This window comes from Lynx canadensis, chromosome D4 (assembly GCF_007474595.2).
Source record: "Lynx canadensis isolate LIC74 chromosome D4, mLynCan4.pri.v2, whole genome shotgun sequence".
NCBI classification, from domain to species: domain Eukaryota; kingdom Metazoa; phylum Chordata; class Mammalia; order Carnivora; family Felidae; genus Lynx; species Lynx canadensis.
Genome location: NC_044315.2, coordinates 62,428,203 through 62,449,899, shown reverse-complemented (window position 1 = coordinate 62,449,899; position 21,697 = coordinate 62,428,203). Strand labels below are relative to the sequence as shown.

The window sequence follows — 21,697 nt, the reverse complement described above, 5'->3', positions numbered from 1 at the left end:
TATGTGTGTGAGCATGTTTTGGGTTGTTCTGCATTGCTGTTTGTGTGCCTAAGTGATAAATCCTGAGAGAGGATAATGTCCAGCACACTGCTATACACAAAGTGTACCTAACCCAATTTGGGAGAGTCTGGGGAGGATGATAAGTAAAAACTTCACAAAGGCCTCTAAAAAACCTTGCTACGTGGAAGTGTGGGGACCAGACAAGCAGAACTGGCAAAACTGGGGAGCTTGTAAGAAATGCAAAATCTCAGGCCCCACTCCAGAAGCTGCATATTAACAAGATTTCCAGATGGATCAGTAGGTGAAACAAAGGGAAACTTCACTCTGTTCACATCTGTGTTGAGGGCCTGCCATTCCCTGCCCTAATCCTGAGCGGGTAGGAGGGCATGGAGAGTCAAGTTCTGTCTTCCATAAACCATTTAAGCTTGGGACTTTACCTAGATGTGTCTTCTCTAAAGGGTCCATTTTGTAAACATGAAATTAAGAATACAAATCCTTACAAAAGGATCCTTTCTTTCAAATCTAGTCTTTATAGCTTTCCTTCAAATAACCAGTGCTTCTAAGATATTTAAAATATGATCAGAGTATAAATTGATATCCATTTAAGTTTTATGTAGTGCGTAAATTAAATAACAAGTATATGTTTATCTTACTCAACTTATAGTCCCCAGGACCCAAATTCAAAACTTAGGAAGGCGGGAAGCTTAGCCAAAGCAGTAATCAATTGTTCCCTAATGACCCATACCTTCTGGACAATTCAGATGTTAGCAGTACCCATTCAAGACTATGCAGACCACACCACAGTCAAGGAGTTGCAGAAGATTCTAAACATTATCTAAACCAATGCCTTACTTTATTACAGGCACTGATTAAAAGGAGGTACCCCAGGTCACACAGCACTCTGAGGCAGAGCCAAGATCAGAATTCAGGCCATGGCTTCTCACCCTACACCCCCCTACATAGCCTCTGCCACACATACTTTTCTTTCCCCAGCACGTGGCCTTGAAATTTCATGCTCAGAAATTGCTGACCTGCCTTGACACGTCACTTTTCTTGTTCCAGCTACTGCTGTGCCCAACATCCCAGAACTGGTTTTAACACTAGGCTACAGGAGAAGCTATCTCACAACTAAATCAAAATATCCATTTGCCAATCCATAGTTCCAAATATGCTGGTAACGGGTTCTTAAAAAGCCAATGCTAACCGTGTGATGCAAACTCCACAGCATTACTAATAGCTAGCACCATGAGCATGGTGAGGGAAGGGCCTTTCCCTAGGTGGCTGATGATTAAAAACAGGGCACCCATTAACTCAGTAGCACAAAGTTGGGAGGAAACTACAGAGGGAAAGCAAAAATGAGCACAGTGGGGTTGGCAGCACCTTTTAAAAACATACACAGTGTGACTATAAAATTGCAAGTCTTATCTTTTAATAAAACAAACATGATAGGTTATAGAAATCTAAATGAACATTTGTCCCTCAAAGCAGTTACATCCTTAGTTCCAACAAAGCTACTGCTTTTGGAGCCATTATTTGGAGCCCCTCTTTGGGGAAAGGCCTTCAAAGGCAGTTCATGAGCCACATGAGAAAATATCCTTCCAAATGTTGGGTGTTTAAAATCAGAAAAGCCACTCAAAGAATGACACTGGGGGTGGGGGGAAGGAAAAAGGCTCTCATGGAGGTTTCCCTAAAGACCTCCAGCGAGTTCTGAGCAATAGCATCACCCCTGGAGAAACATGTGGCCTCCAGGGACTCTCGGCCACTTTCAACGGGAACGTGTTCACTTGGATAGAAAAGTTCCGCTATTAAAAAAAAAAAAAAAAAAAAATCAGCCACACTCCTTTATAGTCACACTTGCATCTGATTAAAAAAATACAACAACAACACTCACACGTGGTTCTTGTATGAATTCTAATTAAGAGACATTACATTCAGAATCATAGCACTCATAGTGATAGTTTTCAGGAGACTGGATCAGCTTCTTTGCCACTGAAGGGGTACATGGGGTGCAGCAGTTTACCTGAATGTATTCTTAAGTACGTGACTACTACCGCTCTAATTTTCCTAGTTGTAGCTCTGTTACAAGTTACTGACCGCAAGTTCATGTTCCAGGCTTTCTTTGCCGACACAGATTGGTTACAAGGGAGCCGCCCCCACAGTCTTAGGGTGAATTGGGAAAGGGCCGGTTAAATGAGGAGACAGGCCACTCCTTGGTGAAAGTTTGTAGCTTCCTTTCCCAATACATCTTCTTTTTATTGAGAACTTCCATTTTTATCCTGTGTTCCTCCTCTGCCATCTCACACTCCCGCTCTATCTGCTGGATTTTGGCCACATGCACCTCATTCATCTGTATCAGCTGCAGCTGTAAGATGGACATTTGTTGATGGTGTTCTTCCTCATGCATCTTTTTTAAAGCACCTTCCTGAGAGGTTTTGCTCCTGTAGTGTTTATTGGCTGTTATTCTGACAGCTGAACACGAGGGTTCAGGTTGAGAGGTCCCCTCACACACAGGAAAATGTATGAACTCTTTCTCATCATCGCACAGTTCTCTATTTGAAACAGCAAATGATTCTGAAAAACAGTAGCAGAAAACATACGTTCAAAGATTTTACAGGCAGAGAGTGTATCAATCCTATTCCAAATGACAGGTCCCCCATCACAGGATGTAGCGGAAACAGTGTCTGCTTTGGCCTGCTTTGTCTATGGGTACTCTTGCCACACCTGACTTTTCAAAACCCACAAGTCAAAACCAGTGTTCCCTCCAGAAGCAATGATAAAGGGTTTCGTCATGTGGTTTCTAGAACTGTGAACTATAGGAACAGTGGTCCGAGACTGTGCTTATCAAGAACTGTTGACCTAAGTTCTAAACCGAAGTGTGCACAACTCCGAATAAGCAGAACACCATGGTACGAGCACAATGGTGGGTTTTCAGATTAAGTTCTCCATCAGTTTGACCTCTCTGTCTCAGTTTCTCATCTGGCCGTGAACACTTTCCCTAGCCCTTGACAATCCTTCCTGAAATCTCTTTCCTCTGTTAGCTTCCACACCATGGCTCTCTCCTCAGTTTTCGACACCTCCTCTCTGACTGCTCCTTCTCAAGCTTCCTTCCAGGACTCAGACTCTTACTGCACCTGCAACTCACCTCTTAATATTCCTCTGGGGTTCCCATTTTTTGGCTCAGTTTTCACTGCAGCCTAGTAACCCTCATAATCTGGTTTCTGACCTTGCTTTTTCTCGCCTTACTCCAAAATACCCTGGGTGCCCTTCAATCGTACCAAAAACTTCACATTCTTTACAGACCATGCTCTTTTTTATAATTCTGTCTCTGTTCCTTCAGCCTGAAGTTGGGCCAGCTATTCATCCCTCTTCCCTCCCCACCCAGGACCCCACACTCACTCAAGCATGCACTCTTATTCCAGACTCTCCTTTCCAACCTCCCCACAACCCCCACTTTGTTCAGCATCTGCGAAACCCCAGATCGCTCCTTTCTCTATGAGTACTCCTCTGTAATAGCACTTACCATGTTCTAGTATTACTTTGGGACCATGCCTTATTCATTTCTTTTATCCTTGGGCACCAATTATTTTGCTTGGTACATAGAGGATGCCTAGTAAATATTTATTGACTGAAGCTTTGAACACAGGGGAGAAGAGCTTATGGATACAAAAAGATGCCAGTTTTGCTGGTGCCACATTCATACTAGTATTTTTATAGGGCAATGACATTTTATCAATTAAGGAGTTTCAATATGGAAGACACTAACTCCACTAACCCATGGAGTCTTCCAGCTGTGACTCCAAGGCTTTCTTGGGAAGCTTTATGTTCCCAATAATGAGAATTGTCTCCTTAGAGAAAAATAATATCAATTTATTAACAGAGTTGATTACATTATTACGTCCACTCCATTATTCCAGAAGATGGGATGCCGGGAATGTTAATGGCTACTGGGGGAAACCTAACTCGTAATACTCTGTTAATAAAAGGAAAATGGCTACTGTTTAGATTATTTCACTCCAAGGGGTTAGGTAACAACCATAACTGGTCCCTAATTAAGATTAAAGAGAAAGAAGGTAGAAGTCTCACTTTTGAAAGAGAAGGTTAAAAGTACTTCTGTGTCATCCAGAGATAATGAAAATATCTCCCTAGGAAATCTTTCCCAACTCCAAGGGCTATGCCTTAATTAGATGTCCTTCCTTCATGCTCCTGCTGCCTCCTGAGTGTACCTCTGGCAGAGCACTTGTTAAAACTGGTGGCTTAACTACCTCCCCATCCAGTCTCTGAATACTCTGAAGACAGAAAGTGTCTCTTATTCATCCTCGTGGAGAACACATTCCAGGGCCTGGACGATGCTGGCCACGTCAGAAATGTGCGGGAATGAACTGGTTGCGGTGGGTCACATCCCTCCCAACACAGCACAACTGTGTAGACAGGACAGTGTTCTGAGTGGAGCCAAGGCACAGGACAAGGAAATGGGAAAGGCTTCACCCCGGGAATAAGATCCCTCGGGTGTGAACAACGGCAAAGAGGTTACCTCATCTGCGTCCCATCTAGCCTTAGATCTGAAAGTATCTTCTTTGAAGACTGGACACATAGACATTTTTTGGCACTTTTGGCCTCTGTTTTCTTTGATTCCATTCCAGAAGATAGTTCTGTATGCTCCTCTAAGTCTTTAAAGTTCATGCCCTTACAATGCTGCTCATCTCTTCCCATTTCTAAATGTTCATTTTTGTCTAAACGATTCCAAGTTTTAGGGGCCTGATGATGATGATGATGGTGAAGGCAGCTACCATTTTCTGAGTAGCTAACCAGGCACTAGGCTAGTGCTTTGCAGCATCACCTCATTTAATCCTTAAACAACCTTCTGAGGGAGGTATTATTAGAGAAAACCAAATACAATATCCAAAGTCATTTGGCTAGCTAAAAGAGCCAGCACTCTAATCCAGGTCTGCACGACTCCAAAATCCAAGCTCAACCACTACAACGCCCAGCCTCTCCCTCCTTCCTTGCTCAGCTGACCACTTATGCATCTTAAAATGCTGCCTCCAAGTTGTATCCACTACAAACCCCTTTATTATTAAGAATATGGGTGCATATTCCAAATTTTTATCTCCAAATTTGTCTCTATAGAGCTGGGAACATGAAGTCAAGTACGGTCATGTCTGGGAGCAGAGAAAATAAATGACTCTACTTTCAAACTGTTCTTTTGTAGTTTAAATGTGTACTAATATATAAATATTTTAAAAAATCCAGGCCTCTTAAGAGGCAGAAGCTGGAGCTTAAAACTAGAGGAGCCTGATGGAGTAGTTACTTAACTTTCACACAAATATTAGCTCCAATGAATGGAAGCTAGTGTTCAGATGGGGAGAATCTTCTCCTAATTATTAGGAAAAAGACTATGCTGGGAATGGCAACCTGCTAAAAACACACACCATGTAATCTGTCTCCCAGGTAAAACAAAGCCACCCAACATAGAAAACAACTCAGTCTTGTGCAAAATGGATAGGATGGCCTAAGGGCTTTCCTGGGGGCAGAGGACACTGCAAGGAGGTATTCTTCCACTTGGGCAATTTGAGTAAGTTTAATATCAGCAGGAAAATACCTATTATGGCAATAAATGGATGGAAAGGAAACTGTGCACAGGCCAAACCCCAGCTCTTCTCCCCTGTAGAACAAAGGGAATAGACCTGACTAGAAAAATGGATTAATAAGATGCAGTGAGTGCATACTACAGAATGTCATGCATCAACTAAAAGAAACAAATTTATGGGAACAGATCTTAAAAACATTCTAAATGAAAAAAGCAAAAAAAAAAAAAAAAAAAAAAAAGAAAAGGAAATGTTATCTAAAGCACAATTTTCAGGGGCGCCTGGGTGGCGCAGTCGGTTAAGCGTCCGACTTCAGCCAGGTCACGATCTCGCGGTCCGTGAGTTCGAGCCCCGCGTCGGGCTCTGTGCTGACGGCTCAGAGCCTGGAGCCTGTTTCCGATTCTGTGTCTCTCTCTCTCTCTGCCCCTCCCCCGTTCATGCTCTGTCTCTCTCTGTCCCAAAAATAAATAAACGTTGAAAAAAAAAAATTTAAAAAAAAAAAAAAAATAAAGCACAATTTTCAATCTATGTAAATTTAAAATATATGCACACAGGAGCCCCTGGGTGGCTCAGTCGATTGAGCATCTGGCTTCGGCTCAGGTCATGATCTCATGGTTTTTGAGTTCGAGCCCCACGTAGGGCTTGCTGCTGTCAGCAGATCCTCTGTCTCCCTCTATCTGCCCCTCCCCCACGCACATACCTCAAAAAAAAAAAAAATAAAAACATTAAAAAAAATTTTAATAATAAAATAAATGTACACCAAACACCAACACCTGCTCTCAAGAACATGTGAGAGAACGCACGAGCACATTGTTATGATTAGGGGGCAGAAGAAAAGAATAAATGAGGTGCATGGTGACAAATGACAAGGGAATCAACACATAAGGAACACAAAATAGGGACTTTTCACAGACCAATGATTGTTAATGTGCCATGACTGGATACGTAACTCAGTCTCTGTACTGGAGTTCCCATCCCCAAAAGAAGGGGATTGGATTAAAAAGTGATAGTAGTGGAATTTATTTGCTTATTTTTAGTGTTTCTTTTTGAGAGAGAAAGACAGAGTGTGAACAGGGGTGGGGGAGGGACAGAGACAGGGAGACCTAGAATCCAAAGCAGGCTCCGGGCTCTGTGCTGTCAGCACAGAGCCCAACACAGGGCCGTAACTCACGAACCGTGAGGTCATGACCTGAGCCAAAGTCTGACGCTTAACTGACTGAGCCACCCAGATACCCCAATAATAATGGAATTTATTAATAAACATTTGCATTATTTAATTATAGCTTTGTGTACCCATGTTTGCATTATTTGCTTATATAGCTTTACAGTAAATAATAGAATATGAAATTAAGTGGAAGTTCTCTTAAGATAGTTGAGTACTTGAGAGCTTAGTTTTCTTAAATGTATTTGATGTTTAGTCATCCTACCCCCCTGACCACCCCTATAGCACATTTTGTTGGCTCCCTTACTTTGTTCTGCAAACCTGTTGCCGCAAGGTAACGGGAGATAGGTGTCACAGCCAAATGAGCCATATTATAAATCTATAGGGTACAAATTGTTTGAATGTATTGAAGGGGAAAATACTGTTTGTTTGTTTTGTATAAGAAAATACATTCCTTAGTGTTAAATCTTAAGACTACTGTGTTCAAATACAGATGCAGATTTCAAGAAAGTTGTGGACAAAGCTAAGAACATCCAGGGAATGGCGATCAAGATGACACAGCTGAAAGCACTTCGCACAAGAGATAGTTGGAGGGAGGCCTCTAGTGGAATCCTGCCAGGTTCCGTCCTGTTCAATGAATTTCCACAAATCTCTAATCACCTAACTCTGTAATAGGCAATGTGTAAGGTGTTAGAACAGCACTGTCCAATGGAAATATAATACTAGCTACATGTGTAATTTAAAATTTTAAAAAGTAAAAGGAGATAAAATTAAACTATTTTAATAACATTTTTATCACTATATTTAAAGCATGATCATTTGACATGTAATCAAAATATAAATTATTAGTAAGATATTTTACATTCTCTTTTTGGTATAAAGTCTTCTTGAGGGGTGCCTTGGGTGGCTCAGTTGGTTGAGTGTCCGACTCTTGATTTTGGCTTAGGTCAGGATTCCAGGGTCGTGGGATCAAGCCCTGTGCCAGGTTCCACACTGAGAATGAAGCCTGCTTGGGATTCTCTCTCTCTGTCTCTGTCTCTGTCTCTCTCTCCCTCTGCCCCTCTCCCCCACTTGTGCTCTCTCTCCCTCTCTAAAAATAAAAAAATTAAGTTAAATAAAATTTAAAAACAGCATTTCTATTTCAGTGTGAATAGTTAGAGCATATCTCAATTCAGTCTACCTATGTTTCAAGTGCTAAAGAGCCTCCTGTGGTTTGTGACTACTGTATTGGACAGCCCAGGGTTAGAGACACTAACTAAACTAACACACACACACACACACACACACACACACACACCACAGAGTCCACATGTCAAATGAAATACAACAAAATGAAAGCCATACCCTACAGCAAGTTTTCAACTTATTCCCCCAAGACCCTGAAGGGATGACTGACAATTATAGCTTTCTTCTTCTTTCTTGAAAGTAATTTGAAATAAAAAATGAGTAAGGTAACCTCAAGGCTGTTTTAATGTATAAAGAGAGTTCTAGCACCTTAACTACTAGTGTTAACAGATTACTTTGGACACACTCCCCAATTGACAAAGCACCCTGGTTCTCCACGGTGTGGCCCAGAAACAAAAATAGTCAGCACAGGCTATACTTTAATAATCACTAGCAAAAAGAGAAGTCTCCTGTGTCATATAAGTACAAACACTGAATTCTAAAATAAATCCCTTTTACAAGTGAGTCTCTAGAAATGTCACTACAGACACTGAGAATCCACATTCATTCCCTTCTTGCCGGAAATTTAGAAGTTGTGTTTTAAGAGTAAATGAATTACATCAGTTCCTCTGAAAAGAAAGAGAAAGGGTTTTTTGAAGTGAACTTTCTAGATCCTACTCTAGAATTTGAAAATGGGGAAATAAGACTGTCCCCTTAGAATAACCCTATGAAATCAATACCCAGTAATCCAGATCAAAGATCTGCAAAGTTAACTGAAAGTGGTCTACATCAGCATCTTCCTCGGCAACATCTCCCAGGGAATGAAGCTATTTGACAAGCAGCCCTGCTGATTCACCTGCCTCCCTCCCTCAGCACCCACTCCCCTCACCGCCTGCAGAGAATGAATGGCTCTGAGGCCAACAAGATGGAGAGTAACTGGCTAATGCTAGGGATATCTCCAAAGCATGGACACTGTCAGTTAGCAGTGGGCCCCATCCACCACAGAAGTAACATGGAAGGGAGGAAAGAGAGAATTGGCCGTGTCCATATAAATGCTGTCTGCTGGGAGATACCCAGCTTGGGAACTCAAGAATCAAAACTCACATAAGGTTTCTACACTGGAAAACAGTACGTGAGGTTCATGACACTATGGTCATCTAACTGGTTCCCTGGACTTAATCTTGGTAAATGATCAGCAAACTTTTGATCACAATGCAGCTTTCCAGGATGATTTGCCTACAGGGCGAAAAAACGTGCTAATCAAAAACATGTATTCAATTCACTTGGTTATTATCTTTTTCACTCTACGTGGATAACATTCTTGGTTTCAGATAGTTTCTTGTGACTTTTAATTAACCACTGCCTCAGAGCTCAATCTACTCTGGGGACGCTAATAAGTGAATTTCTCATCCTGCAAGCCAAGGATCACAGCTTTCCTAGACAAGTGCTTGCTGGGTCCTTGGAGCAGCCCTCTGGCCTCACCAGGAATATTCCTCTGCTTCAAGATGTGCCTTCTGCAAACTGCAATGAATCTTTATATAAATTGGCCATTTCAATCTTAAAGGAGGCAAGAATTATTGGCAATTTATCTATATGCATTCCCATCCTCCCCTTGCTGAGTCATTTCAATAGCCTTTCCAAGCTATGACACACTATCATAATATCCTCGATTCCATGACAGTCTTTTCCTTCCCTAAGAATTACGTATAACCTATTTTTCTTTTTCAATGAAAGTATATTAAATCTAAGATGAAAAAAAGCTAAAATGAATTTTTCCCAGAATTTCTCAAGTTAGCTGGAGTACCACAAACCAAAACTGTGCATCACAATACTATAATGGGTAGGAAGGCTGGTTTTTAACCCAGATGAATGTTAAATAGGTATTTGCTATACTGTTTTCTACTTAATTCTTAAGTCTGAAATAGTTCACTTATTTTAATGTGGCCTCTGAGTGACTTAATGCAGTGCTCTGCACCTAATAGGTCCTAAAAAAATCATTTTCACAAAAAATAAGATTGAGTGAATAAATACAGATTCTCAAAGAAATTCCCTTTAATATACATGACATAGGCTGAGATAAGCAACAGGGGTCCTTCATTCATAACTATACGACTAGAGCCTCTTATTTTTCCTTATTCTTCAGAATAAAGATGAGAGATCTCAGAGAGAGCGAGAACAAGGATATTAACAAGTCCCTTTGTTTTTTATGTGCTACACGACTAGAATGTTCCATATAATCTGGAGGTTTTGACTTGGGAAAATCAAGTTTGCCGTGAAAGTTTCTCTTTACTAAACTGCCTCAAAATTAAAGATTTTAAAATCACCAAGTCCAGCAGGTACCCAGGGAGGACACGCACGCCGGCCTCAAGAACCAGTACCTTGGGCCGCGCTGTCGGGGTGGTATTCGGGCTCCTCTTCCGGGGGGCTCTGCAGGAAGTAGAGCTGCTCTGGCAGCATGTTGGCAATCTTCTCCTTCCCTAGGACGTGGGTGCTCAGAAGAGGGCTGACACTCCGTTTCACCTTCTCTCTCCTCTCATGGGCCATAATCTTTTTGGTCCGAGCCTTGATGTTCTCCCAGCACTTCTTTAGCTGTTTGAAATCCCGCAGTGACACACTTGGCTGAGAGTTGTATTCATGGGCAAGCGCCTGCCAGGTACGCTGCTTGAGGGCAATCGTTCGCGCGTCGCTTTTCTTACATTCCAGCACATATTTGTACTTTTCTACCAAAGCAAGCAGGATGCTCTTTTCCAATTCCGAAAAGTATTTGGCAGGTTTTATAATTTCGTTGTTTTGCATTTTCCACTATATTTCTCCTGGCTGCTAGCTATCCTGTAAAAGGAAGTTCAAAACAATAATTACTAACCCCAGCAATAAAAATGTCAGCAAATCACACAATCTTAATCCCTGACTTGATTCCCTTGCCTGAAATACAGTACTTTCTTTCCCATTAGTATTGAATTATGATATTCTCAGGAAAACATTCAGAAGTTCACTAGGAGTGGGGTTTTACTTCAAAGAAGGTTTTCAAGTAGGTCCTTTGTTGTATTTCTTGGCCATTTTGTGAATATCTTGTATGCCACGGCAAAAAAAGAAAAAAAGAAAAAAGAAAAGAAAGCTTGAACATCTAGGCAGAACTCTTAATTTGTTAATTCATTTCTGCTCAATATCAGGGAACTGATCATTCCCCAAACTCATGTTAGGCAGCTTTTCAACTAAACAGCTTTCTCAGAGTTTTGTCACAGCTGAAAACAAGAAATGCCACCGAGTAACCAAATAGAATGGATAATATAAACATCGAGATTTCAGAATCATCAGGAAATCACCTGAAAAAGAACTGACATTTCCATCACTTCCATCTGTGACCTTGGATAGGGCCATGCTCCCAATAGGAACTTCAGTTTCTCTTCACCTTTAAAATGAAGGCTTGGAGTCTATGATCCCTAAGGTCTGAGGCCACTTTTAAGTATACAGTCCTATGTAAATAATTCACATAATTTCAGAGGTGAAAGGGCCAGTACCCTTCTTTTCTTTCCTTTTTTTAAAAAATTTTTAATGGTTATTTATTTTTGAGGGAGAGAGAGACAGAGACAGAGAGTGAGTGAGCAGGGGAGGGGCAGAGAGAGAGGGAGACAGAGGATCCAAAGCGTACTCTGTGCTGACAGCAGAGAGCCTGATGTGGGGTTTGAACTCACGAACCGTGAGCTGCCTGACCTGAGCCGAACTCAGACACTTTTTTTTTTAGTTTTTTTAAAATTTTTTAAATGTTTTTATTTATTTTTGAAGGAGAGAGAGAGAGAGAGAGAGAGCATGAGTGGGGGAGGAGCAGAGAAAGAGGGAGACACAGAATCCTAAGCAGGCTCCAGGCTCTGAGCTGTCAGCACAGAGCCCGATGCGGGGCTCAAATTCACAAACTGTGAGATCATGACCTGAGCCAAAGTCGGATGCTTAACCGACTGAGCCACCCAGGCACCCCTTTTTAATTTTTTTTAAGCTTTATTTATTTTTGAGAGAGAAAGAGAGAGACAGAGCATGACTGGGGGAGGAGCAGAGAGAGAGGGAGACAGAATCTGAAGCAAGCTCCAGGCTCTGAACTGTCAGCACAGAGCCCAACATGGGGCTCAAACTCACGAACTACGGGATTATGACCTCAGCTGAAATCAGATGCCCAAATGACTGAGCCACCCAGGTGCCCCCAAAGTCAGACACTTAATTGACTAAGTCACTCAGGGGCCCCTACCACTCTTTTCAAGTGAAGGAACTAAGGGCGAGTGAACTGGACTGCCCAAGATCACAAAGATGGTACCTTGGGAGGTCAAGAACCTGGACTGTCCTAATAATCTGGTATCCTTTTTTTTTTTTTTTGAACACACCAAATATCCATTTTATTATGCATATTCCCTTAAAGTCTTTGTTCCATATTATAATTAGTTACAATTATATATTATTTATAATTTTTGAAATATACATTTTCTCCATTATCTTTTAAGAATAAGTCTACATACCTTTTTATGTTTAGTTAAAAAATAGATATTTAACGTACATAAATTTTATTTGACAGCCATATACATAATGAAATAATTACAAGCTAATTAACGTATCTCACATGGTTACCTTTTTAAAGATCTTATGTATTATATATTTATTTATTTTTAAGTGTTTATTTATTTTGAAGGAGAGAAGAGAGCAAGTGAGTGGGGGAGAGGGGAAAAGAGAGAGAGGGAGAGAGAGAATCACAACCAGTGCAGAGCATGACACAGGGCTTGATCACACAACCCTGAGATCATGACCTGAGCCAAAGTCAGGAGTTGGATACTTAACTGAGCCACCCAGGTGCACCAAGATTTTATTTTTTAAGTAATCCCTACACCCAACATGGGGTTTGACATTAACAACCCTGACATCAAAAGTCACATGTTCTACAACTGAACCAGCCCAGGTGCCCCAAAATAGCTACCATTTTTGTGTGTATGTCAAGAGCCCTGGAATCTACTCTCTCACGTATCTCCAGTATTCAATACAGTATTAGTAACTTTTGTCATAGACTTATTCATCCTACATAACTGCAACTTTGTTCCCTTTGTCTATTATCTTCCCATTTCTCCCACCACATCCTCAATCCCTGGTAAGGTGTGTTTAAATAGTCTGGTATTGTTTGTGTCATTTCACAACTATCTCTTGGACTCTCACGTTGGATGATTCCAAATTTCTCAACAACCATGATTACCTTAGGTCATCTTACCATCCTCCCCATTACTGAGCCAGGATCTTTCAAACAAAAGGTGCTTAGTAAATGTCTTATTCCCCTGAACCTATGTGTGTTTTGTGACCCCACACTTTTTCCACTTAAGCTTCCTACAAACTTAATCTCTCAAATACATTATGGGAAGAATGTTCCTAAGTAACACTGAATACAGCAATTGAGCATTGCATATTTCCCTTTGTGGAAAGAGCCAAGACACCTCAGTCCTTTTATTTTCCAAGCCTCTGATTTTTTCAGAATAACAGGCAAGCATCAAGATTCTGATGATGTAGTCCATTTAAAACTGATCAACTCAAATCAAAAGAATTAGGAATCACTTGAAAAGAGTCCCACTAGCCAAAAAATGGAATATCTGAACATCAACAAGGACGATGGGTACACAAATATTCATTAAATTATTATATCTGTGTATGTTTGAAAAGTTCCACAATAAAAAGTTAGGGGGATGTGCCTGGGTGGTTAAGCATCTGACTCTTGGTCTCAGCTTAGGTCATGATCTCATGGTTCATGAGTTCAAGCCCCACATAGGGCCCTGCACTGACAGCGTGGAGCCTACTTGGGATTCTCTCCCTCTCTCTCTCTCGCTCTCTTTCTCCCTCTCCTGCTCATGCTCTCTCTCTCTCTCCCTCTCAAAATAAACTTAAAAAATTTTTTTAAACGTTTATTCATTTTTGAGAGACAGAGCACAAGCATGGGAGGGGCAGAGAGTGAGGGAAACACAGGATCTGAAGCAGGCTCCAGGCTCTAAGCTGTTAGCACAGAGCCCAACGTGGGGCTCAAACTCACAAACTGCAAGATCATGACCTGAGCCGAGGTTGGATGCTTAACCTACTGAGCCACCCAGGCACCCCTCTCAAAATAAACTTTAAAAACAATTTTTTTTTAAGTTAAGGAACAAAGGCAGTGACTTTTAAATACACGGTATACTAATTTCAAATCACATTATTACAAGCTAGCTATTCACATACTATGCCTGGGGAGAGGTTACTAAGAGAGTTGTGAAGAGCTGAAATCTTAGACCTGAGGCTGGAGGAGATCCTGCCATATCAGAGAGCCTTAAGATTGAGGCCAAGGAGCGTGGGCTTTACATGAAGGCAATAGAACCTGATCAGGGTCTCTCACTATGCACCACCTCATCCCAAAAGGTAAGATTAGAATGAAGGACTAGTGTGACTGGCATCTCCACATACCAGATACCCTGCCTCACATTCACTGTGGACATATCAGTATCACAGATCAAGAGATTCAGATACATGTCAAAGTGCTTTGACCCTCAGGTCTTGGACAAAGCTAAACAAGGAGAAATGTATCTTTGGGGATGTATCACTGAACCCTTAACTTCCCAGGCCTGTATTTTAATGATGTTGTTCAGGGCGCGTGGGTGGCTCAGTCAGTTAAGCATCCAGCTTCGGTTTGGTCATGATCTTACAGTTGGTGAGTTTAAGTCCCACATCGGGCTCTGTGCTGACAGCTCAGAGCCTGGAGCATGCTTCGGATTCTGTGTCTCCCACTCTGTCTGCCCCTCCCCCACTCACGTTCTGTCTCTCTCAGAAAATAAACATTAAAAAAATTTTTTTTGAAAATCGTGTTGTTCTAATGTCCCTATAATAACCAGTCCCCTTCCTCCCCAAAGGTCCAAAACTTTTTGCCTACATCAATATTCCTATTCCCTATTAACCAACATTCCCCAAACGGAAATTTATTAATACACACCTGCTACAATATAACTCTTCTGTAGTATCTCTAACAAGATATCTATATCCAACTTTATGTAGTTTTTATTATAAAATTAATAGGTATACTGAATGTTCTTTTTTTTTTTTTTTTTTTTTTTTTTAATTTTTCTTTCCAACGTTTATTTATTTTTGGGACAGAGAGAGACAGAGCATGAACGGGGGAGGGGCAGAGAGAGAGGGAGACACAGAATCGGAAATAGGCTCCAGGCTCTGAGCCATCAGCCCAGAGCCCGATGCGGGGCTCAAACTCACGGACCGCGAGATCGTGACCTGGCTGAAGTCGGACGCTTAACCGACTGCGCCACCCAGGCGCCCCTGAATGTTCTTAAACTGCACAGCTCCTAGAGCAGACTCTGATTCCCCCCCCATCCCAGCTTTTCTGCACCAGATGTCAATATGCCTACCTTCCGTCACACTCCCACTTTTTTTATTTTAATTTTTTTAATGTTTATTTATTTTTGAGAGAAAGAGAGAGAGACAGCATGAGCAGGGAGGGACAGAGAGATAGAGGGAGACACAGAATCCAAGGCAGGCTCCAGGCTCTAGCTGTCAGCACAGAGCCCGATACGGAGCTGGAACTCACAAATGGTGAAATCACGAACTGAGCCGAAACCGGACACTCAACCAACTGAGCCACTCAGGTGCCCCCACACTCCCACTCTTTTTAAGAATCACTGCTCTTGGGGAGCCTCGGTGGCTCTGTCGGTTGGGAGACCGACTTGAGGTCAGGTCATGATCTCGCGGTTCATGAGTTTGAGCCCCACGTCGGGCTCTGTGCTGACAGCTCAAGAGTCTGGAGCCTGCTTCAGATTCTGTCTCCCCCTCTCTCTCTGCCCCTCCCCGCTCGCGCTCTGTCTCTCTCTGTCTCTCAAAAAATAAATGTTAAAAAAATTAAAAAAAAGAATCATTGCTCTAAGGATTAAGAAGTCTGATTCACAAATGAAAAAAGAGATTGTTCCCTATTTTTTTCTAACATAGGTAATGCTATCTTACTTATATGTATCTGTATTTTTTCTAAGAAAACATTTTTTAAAATAACTTTATTTCTTCAAGATAAATTCCTAAAAGAGGAATGGCTGCCACAAAAGATGAAAACACTTAAGACTTTTGTTACATTGGGGCGCCTGAGTTGCTCAGTCCATTAAGCATCGACTCTTGGTTTCCACTCAGGTCATGATCTCATGGTTTGTGAACCTGAGCCCTGAATCAGGCTCTGCATTGGCAGCTGGCAGCACAGTGCCTGCTTGGGATCCTCTCTCTCCTTCTCTCTCTGCTCCTCCCCTGTTCGTGCTCTCTCTCAAAATAAATAAACTTAAAAAAAAAAAAGGACTTTTGTTACATCACCAGCTGTCCTCCAGCAATGGTATACCAATTTACATTCCTACTAACAGCACATGAGCACTTCTGTTTCCCCACTCCATTTACTCTTGCTGTTAACATTTTTTTTATTCTATCCCAGCTGTGGAGGTGCAAAATGTCGCTTCACTGTTTAATGAAATATGAATGCCTGCTCTTAGGCAAATAAGCCACACTCTAAACAAAGTCTCTGAGGTAGTTGGTGGAACTGAAACCCCAGAGAATTAATTTCAAGCAATTAAACGGTTCCACCTTACAATGTATGCAGTACCGCAAGGTACCACCAGGTGGTGGTGCGTTTGTGGGAAGTCTACTGATGTGTGTGACCACTTGAGTCTCTAATAACTACAATAACAGTGGCAGATAACCATTATTGAGTCCTTACTGTGGGTTAGACACTATACTAAGTGCTTAATATGCACTCTATCATTTAATACTCCCAAAAATAGTCCCTGAGACTACCATTTGTTACACTACAGTATTTTCTGTTAAAAAAAAAAAAAAGACTTTATTAAAGTACCAGAAGAAATTATACAACTGCTCTCAAAAGCAAACTCAGAATTACCAACACCTGGGGACCATTAATAGCCTATTAACTAAACTGTTATTTAATCACTAGCTAAGTAAATCCAGAGTTACCAATTTACTTTGCTTAATTTTGTAGAACAGCAGGCCTCCCTGGGCCATGTGGTTGCATTCTGCAGGGCTGTAAAGGATTCTGGTATGAGATGGTGTACCCCAAAGGTCCCCTATGGATTCCCAATAGCTTCATGAAGGAGGCTGTTTATTCCCAGTAACCACTTCCATTTCCCAGATCAGAAAAGTGAGGCTCAGTAACTTGCCTGTGGCCACACAAAGAGTAAGTGGCAGAACCAGGATTCTGCACTCCACCCTGCTTAGCTCTCCTCTTCAGACCTAGTGACTGCTTGTGTCCCTGCTCGAATTACATGTCAATTAGCAATGTTAGCAGGGAAAGGTCCTAGGGTAAAGCTACTCAGGAGATGTTCCCGCCTCTGTCCATCTCCTTTTGGGGCCTCTTCCCCTCCCTCCCATCACCTCTACCTCTATGTCTCAGACCTAGGGCCCACAGCCACCCCGCCCCAGTGTACGGTTCTCTAACCAGAGCTCTGAAATAAGTTCTGCTGTTGACCTGATGGGAACGTATGTTTGAAACGTAACTGTAGAGATGATATGGAGCTTGCTTTTAAAAATTTTTTTTAAATGTTTATTTATTTTTGAGAAAGACAGAGACAGAGCATAAGCAGAGGAGGGGGAGAGGGAGAGAGAGAGAGAGAACAAAGCAGGCTCCAGGCTCTGAGCTGTCAGCACAGAGCCCGATTGGGGCTCGAACTCAAGAGATGATATGGAGCTTTAAAATTGTCTAAGCCCCAGGGGAACATTAATATTTAGCTTAAGCATCTGACAGTCCCAAGTAAACAAACTTCCCAAAGTAAGAAATCTCCAGGCAAAGCTTGTTAATAGAAACGTCAAGGCTAGAAAATACATTCTAGCTTAAAACTACTCAGCAATGTCCATAATTAGTTATAGACGACAACATAACAAGCCTTCTCTGCTGCATCAGCTTTTATTAGAGAAAGACGGGCCTTCCCTGCCCCCCAACTCTGCTCAATATAGATCATCTTTTCTGTCTGCTGTTCTGGAGACAACAGTGCTACTGGTCCTGATGCGTGGTTGTGGTTCAACTAGCAGCCCAGTGACCCTCACAGAGTGGGCCTTCATTAAACATTTAATGAATGAGGGGCACCTCGGTGGCTCAGTTGGTTGAGCATCCAACTCTTGATTTGGCTCAGGTCATGATCTCATGGTTCATGGGTTTGAGCCCCACACTGGGCTCTGCGCTGACAATGCGGAGCCTGCTTGGGATCTTTCTCTCCCCCTCTCTCTGTCCCTTCCCCGCTCAAGCTTGTGCTCTCTCTCTCAAAATAAATAAATAAACTTAAAAACCATTTAATGGATGAATACATTTTGATATAGGCATAAAACTGCCTATGATGATGCACAGAATGAGTATCATACATAATAGTCTGTACATCAAAAGCTGCATTCAAGTAAAAGTGGTCAAAAAAATAGCAAAATCCAAATGCAATGAAAGTTGCCCTTGGGCCAGGCAAAGACTCGTAGACAGGACTAAATAAGAGCATGAATCCAATACCAAAAAAACAAAAACTAAAAAAAAAAACAAAAAAAACAGAGAATACAGCACAATTCTCCAAACACTACCATTGACTAAACCACCAGAAGATTATAATAAGTACATTTAATATCACTTTAAAACAAAAATCCATCTGTTATGGATTGAATGTTTGTAGCCCCCAAATTCATGTGGTGAAGCTCTAACTCCCACAGTGACTGTATTTAGAGATTGGGCCTTTAAGGAAGTAATTAAGGTTAAATAAGGTGATAAACGGGGGGCCCTGGTTCAAGGGGATTTAGTGTCCTTACAAGAGACATCAACATTCTCTTTCCCTTTGCCTTCGTCTCTCCCTCCTTCCCTGTCCCCTTTCTCCCTGTCTTCTCAGGGGCTCACAAAGAGGTCACGTGAGCACACAGAGCGATGGCAGCAGCCTACAAGCCTAGAGAAGAAGGTTCACTCAGAATGAAACTTACTTTGCTGGCACCTTAATCTTGGACTTCCCAGCCTCCAGAACTATGAGAAATACATTTCTGATATTTAAGCCACCTAGCCTGTGGTATTTTCATTATGACAGTCCAAACTAACACACCATCGAATGATATTTTAAGTCCACCAAGGGTCAATCTAAGTCCTAAAATTTGAGCCAAGACGAGAGAAACTTGACCAGATTTTAGTATTACCTTTCATGGAAAAGGGAGTTCTTTGAAGTCAGTACTCAGAATAGGAACCGTGGCTGAAGATCTGTGTAGAGCTGAGACCTGGGAGAGATGTCAGGACCTTTTAAACCTTAATGAGTTATTGCTCGTGAAGTGACATGAACCAAGACACTGAACGCAGAAAACCTGGGCTCAAATCCTGACTTGAGCACTCGCTTAGCTGTGTGGCTCTGGCCAAGTCAATTAATCTCCAGTGTTTCACTGTAAAATGAGGCTAAACCCCTACTCTGTCTCACTCCCTCTGCACAGCTACCCTTCAATGGGTGTAAAGAAGAAACACAGACTAAAGCTGCAATAAATTTTAGTTTCTTCCACCCCTCCCACTCATATTAAGCTGCTTCCAAAAATAGAATAGTGGTCTATATACAAGATATACTCGAATACTTATTGGCTCTTTTATTGCACAGACACACAATTCAACAAATGTAATGAATTCCTGCCAAAGGCTATGTACTGTCCTAGAGCATGCAGGAGACACAAAAACAAGCTGAAGCCTACAGCCTGGAAAGAACGCTGGCATGCCTAAACTGATAACAGAGAAGCACAATGACACAGACACCACAGAAGAGGACAAAGCACCTTGGGCAGTCAGAGAAGGGAAGAGGTTAATTTGCATTCTTCATGAACAAGAGGACTTTGGAGCTAGATCTTTAAGAATGTAGAGGATATGAACACAGAGAGTTGAAGGAGATCATTCAGATAAGTAATTGGTAAGGGCCTAGACTCTGAGTGGTGACCATGTTAATGGGAAGGAGAAGGTGCACACCAGAGGCTGTTTCAAAGTGAGAAATTACCAAGGCATGTGTGTGTGTCTGCACGAGGGTGGGGGGATCAAGAGGAGGCAGAAGCAACGAGGGTACAGGAACCCCCACTCTGTGCAGGCACCAGAAAGAGAAGTATTGTTTAGGATCGAGGAGGTCATACATATTTCAATGAAGACCTAACATAGTACAGCTTATTGTGTGGGGCAGGCTGGTGACAGTGATAAGCACAATGACAGAGATGTGCCTAGGGACCCTACTCCAGGACTGGGGGGATCTAGATTAAGAACCTTAATTCCTACTAGAATAGACTGGAATTAGAGTTAGCATTGGAGCAAAGTAGGGCCACGACTTGGGAGACACTGAAGGAATGCATACAGATGTGTGGGTGAGTGGAGGGGAGGCAGATGTGGCACCCATTCCCTTAAGAGAGGCTTGGCAACACGTTATGCGTGATTATTTGGCTCTGAAGGAGACAGATGACAGGCTATTTCCTAACCTGGTCTGTTGCCTCGGTGTCTTCACTCGGCATCCCCATGACACTGATCCTAACATGTTAAAACTAAGTCCAATCCTCTCATTTTACAGATGAGGAAACTGGGGCTCATAGCAAAATAGGGGGCTTCCTGGGATTCTAGCAACAGAGGAGACTAGAAGCAAAGCTTCCTCATTTGTTTTCAACCCCTCCCCCCCACATCTCCTCTTTGGGACCCTCTCATGGTCAAGATGTCCTTTTGTGAGGTGCCCTCAAGCCTTCCCCGCTATCCATCCTATCCGGGAACTTGAAGGAAACTGCTCTCAGCTCTGACATTAAATTTGTGACAATTAGGGCAAGTCCACTTCCCTCCTTGTCAATTCCTCATCTCGAACTTATGAAGCTAAAGTGGGTGTTCTCTAAAGCCCCATCCAGTCCTGGCAGTCCGTAGTAACTCTGAGGCTATGATGGGTTTTCTGCAACCTAATTTCCACAGTTCTCTGCCAAATACACATCAACGGTATCTTCTGGTTATTTATGAAGCTGGTGGTGCTACTGGCCAATGAAAGAGAACACTGAAACAACAGTGTAAAGCGATTTCAGCACTTTATGAACACGGGCCAGTGAAGGCCCGTACACAGGTTTAACCTAGATGTTAAGTAGTTCCAGGTGAAACAGGTGATTGGCCCTCGTCACTACAGTAGCCCCAGCAACTAGAATGTAGCTGGCGCACAGAAGGCGCCAAATATTAATAAATATTGATAAATATTTGTGGGATATATGTTGAAACTAACCTGCTCGCCATTTGCATTTTTTTTTTTACTAATTATATCTAATTGTTCTACTACCTAAAATTTGTCCTTTTATAGAGCATTTATAATAGAAATTACTTCTTTGCTTCTCCCTGTAAATGCTATTGTACTGTATGCCAAATTTCTAAGAGCTGCACTATGACGGTGATGGCTTCATGATTTCATTCTATCCAGAGGTAGGAGTGATCAGACCTTATGGTGCCTGTGCCCACCTCCCCGTATACCTGCTCTCACAAGTCCAGACCTGACCACTCCAGATGGCCACTCACCTGGGCCCTCTCCACCTCCTTCCTTCAGAGGGCTTTACGGTCTTATACGTTGCCATGAACTTGCTTCCTCTAATGCTCCCCCTCGTCTTCCCCTTCACTACCCACCCCAGGCGGCCATGTAACTTGGAAGTGTTTATTTTTACCATCTGTGTCTGAGTGTGACTGTGACCAGAACCAGCCTTGTGTTTAAGGCATGAACTTATACCTCCTATCTTTCCACCCTCACACTTTCCTCTATAGACCAGA

General features: G+C 42.1%; 1 protein-coding gene across 2 annotated transcripts in view; it reads right to left on the bottom strand.

Annotated features, from left to right (window-relative positions):
* The window catches only part of LOC115499785 (tomoregulin-1), a 125,956-nt gene that overhangs the window by 100,400 nt on the left and 3,859 nt on the right, over positions 1-21,697 (bottom strand). Inside the window, exons 2-3 of one of the 2 annotated variants that reach the window (XM_030293952.2) lie at positions 10,290-10,740; positions 1,413-2,571 (exon numbers count right to left, since the gene is read on the bottom strand). In XM_030293952.2, the coding sequence (XP_030149812.1) occupies positions 2,162-2,571; positions 10,290-10,707 (828 nt within the window). In that variant the 5' untranslated portion in view covers positions 10,708-10,740 and the 3' untranslated portion in view covers positions 1,413-2,161. Of the gene's footprint in view, positions 1-1,412; positions 2,572-10,289; positions 10,741-21,697 lie in introns of those variants that run through there. The other variant, XM_030293958.2, reaches the window with a different exon arrangement.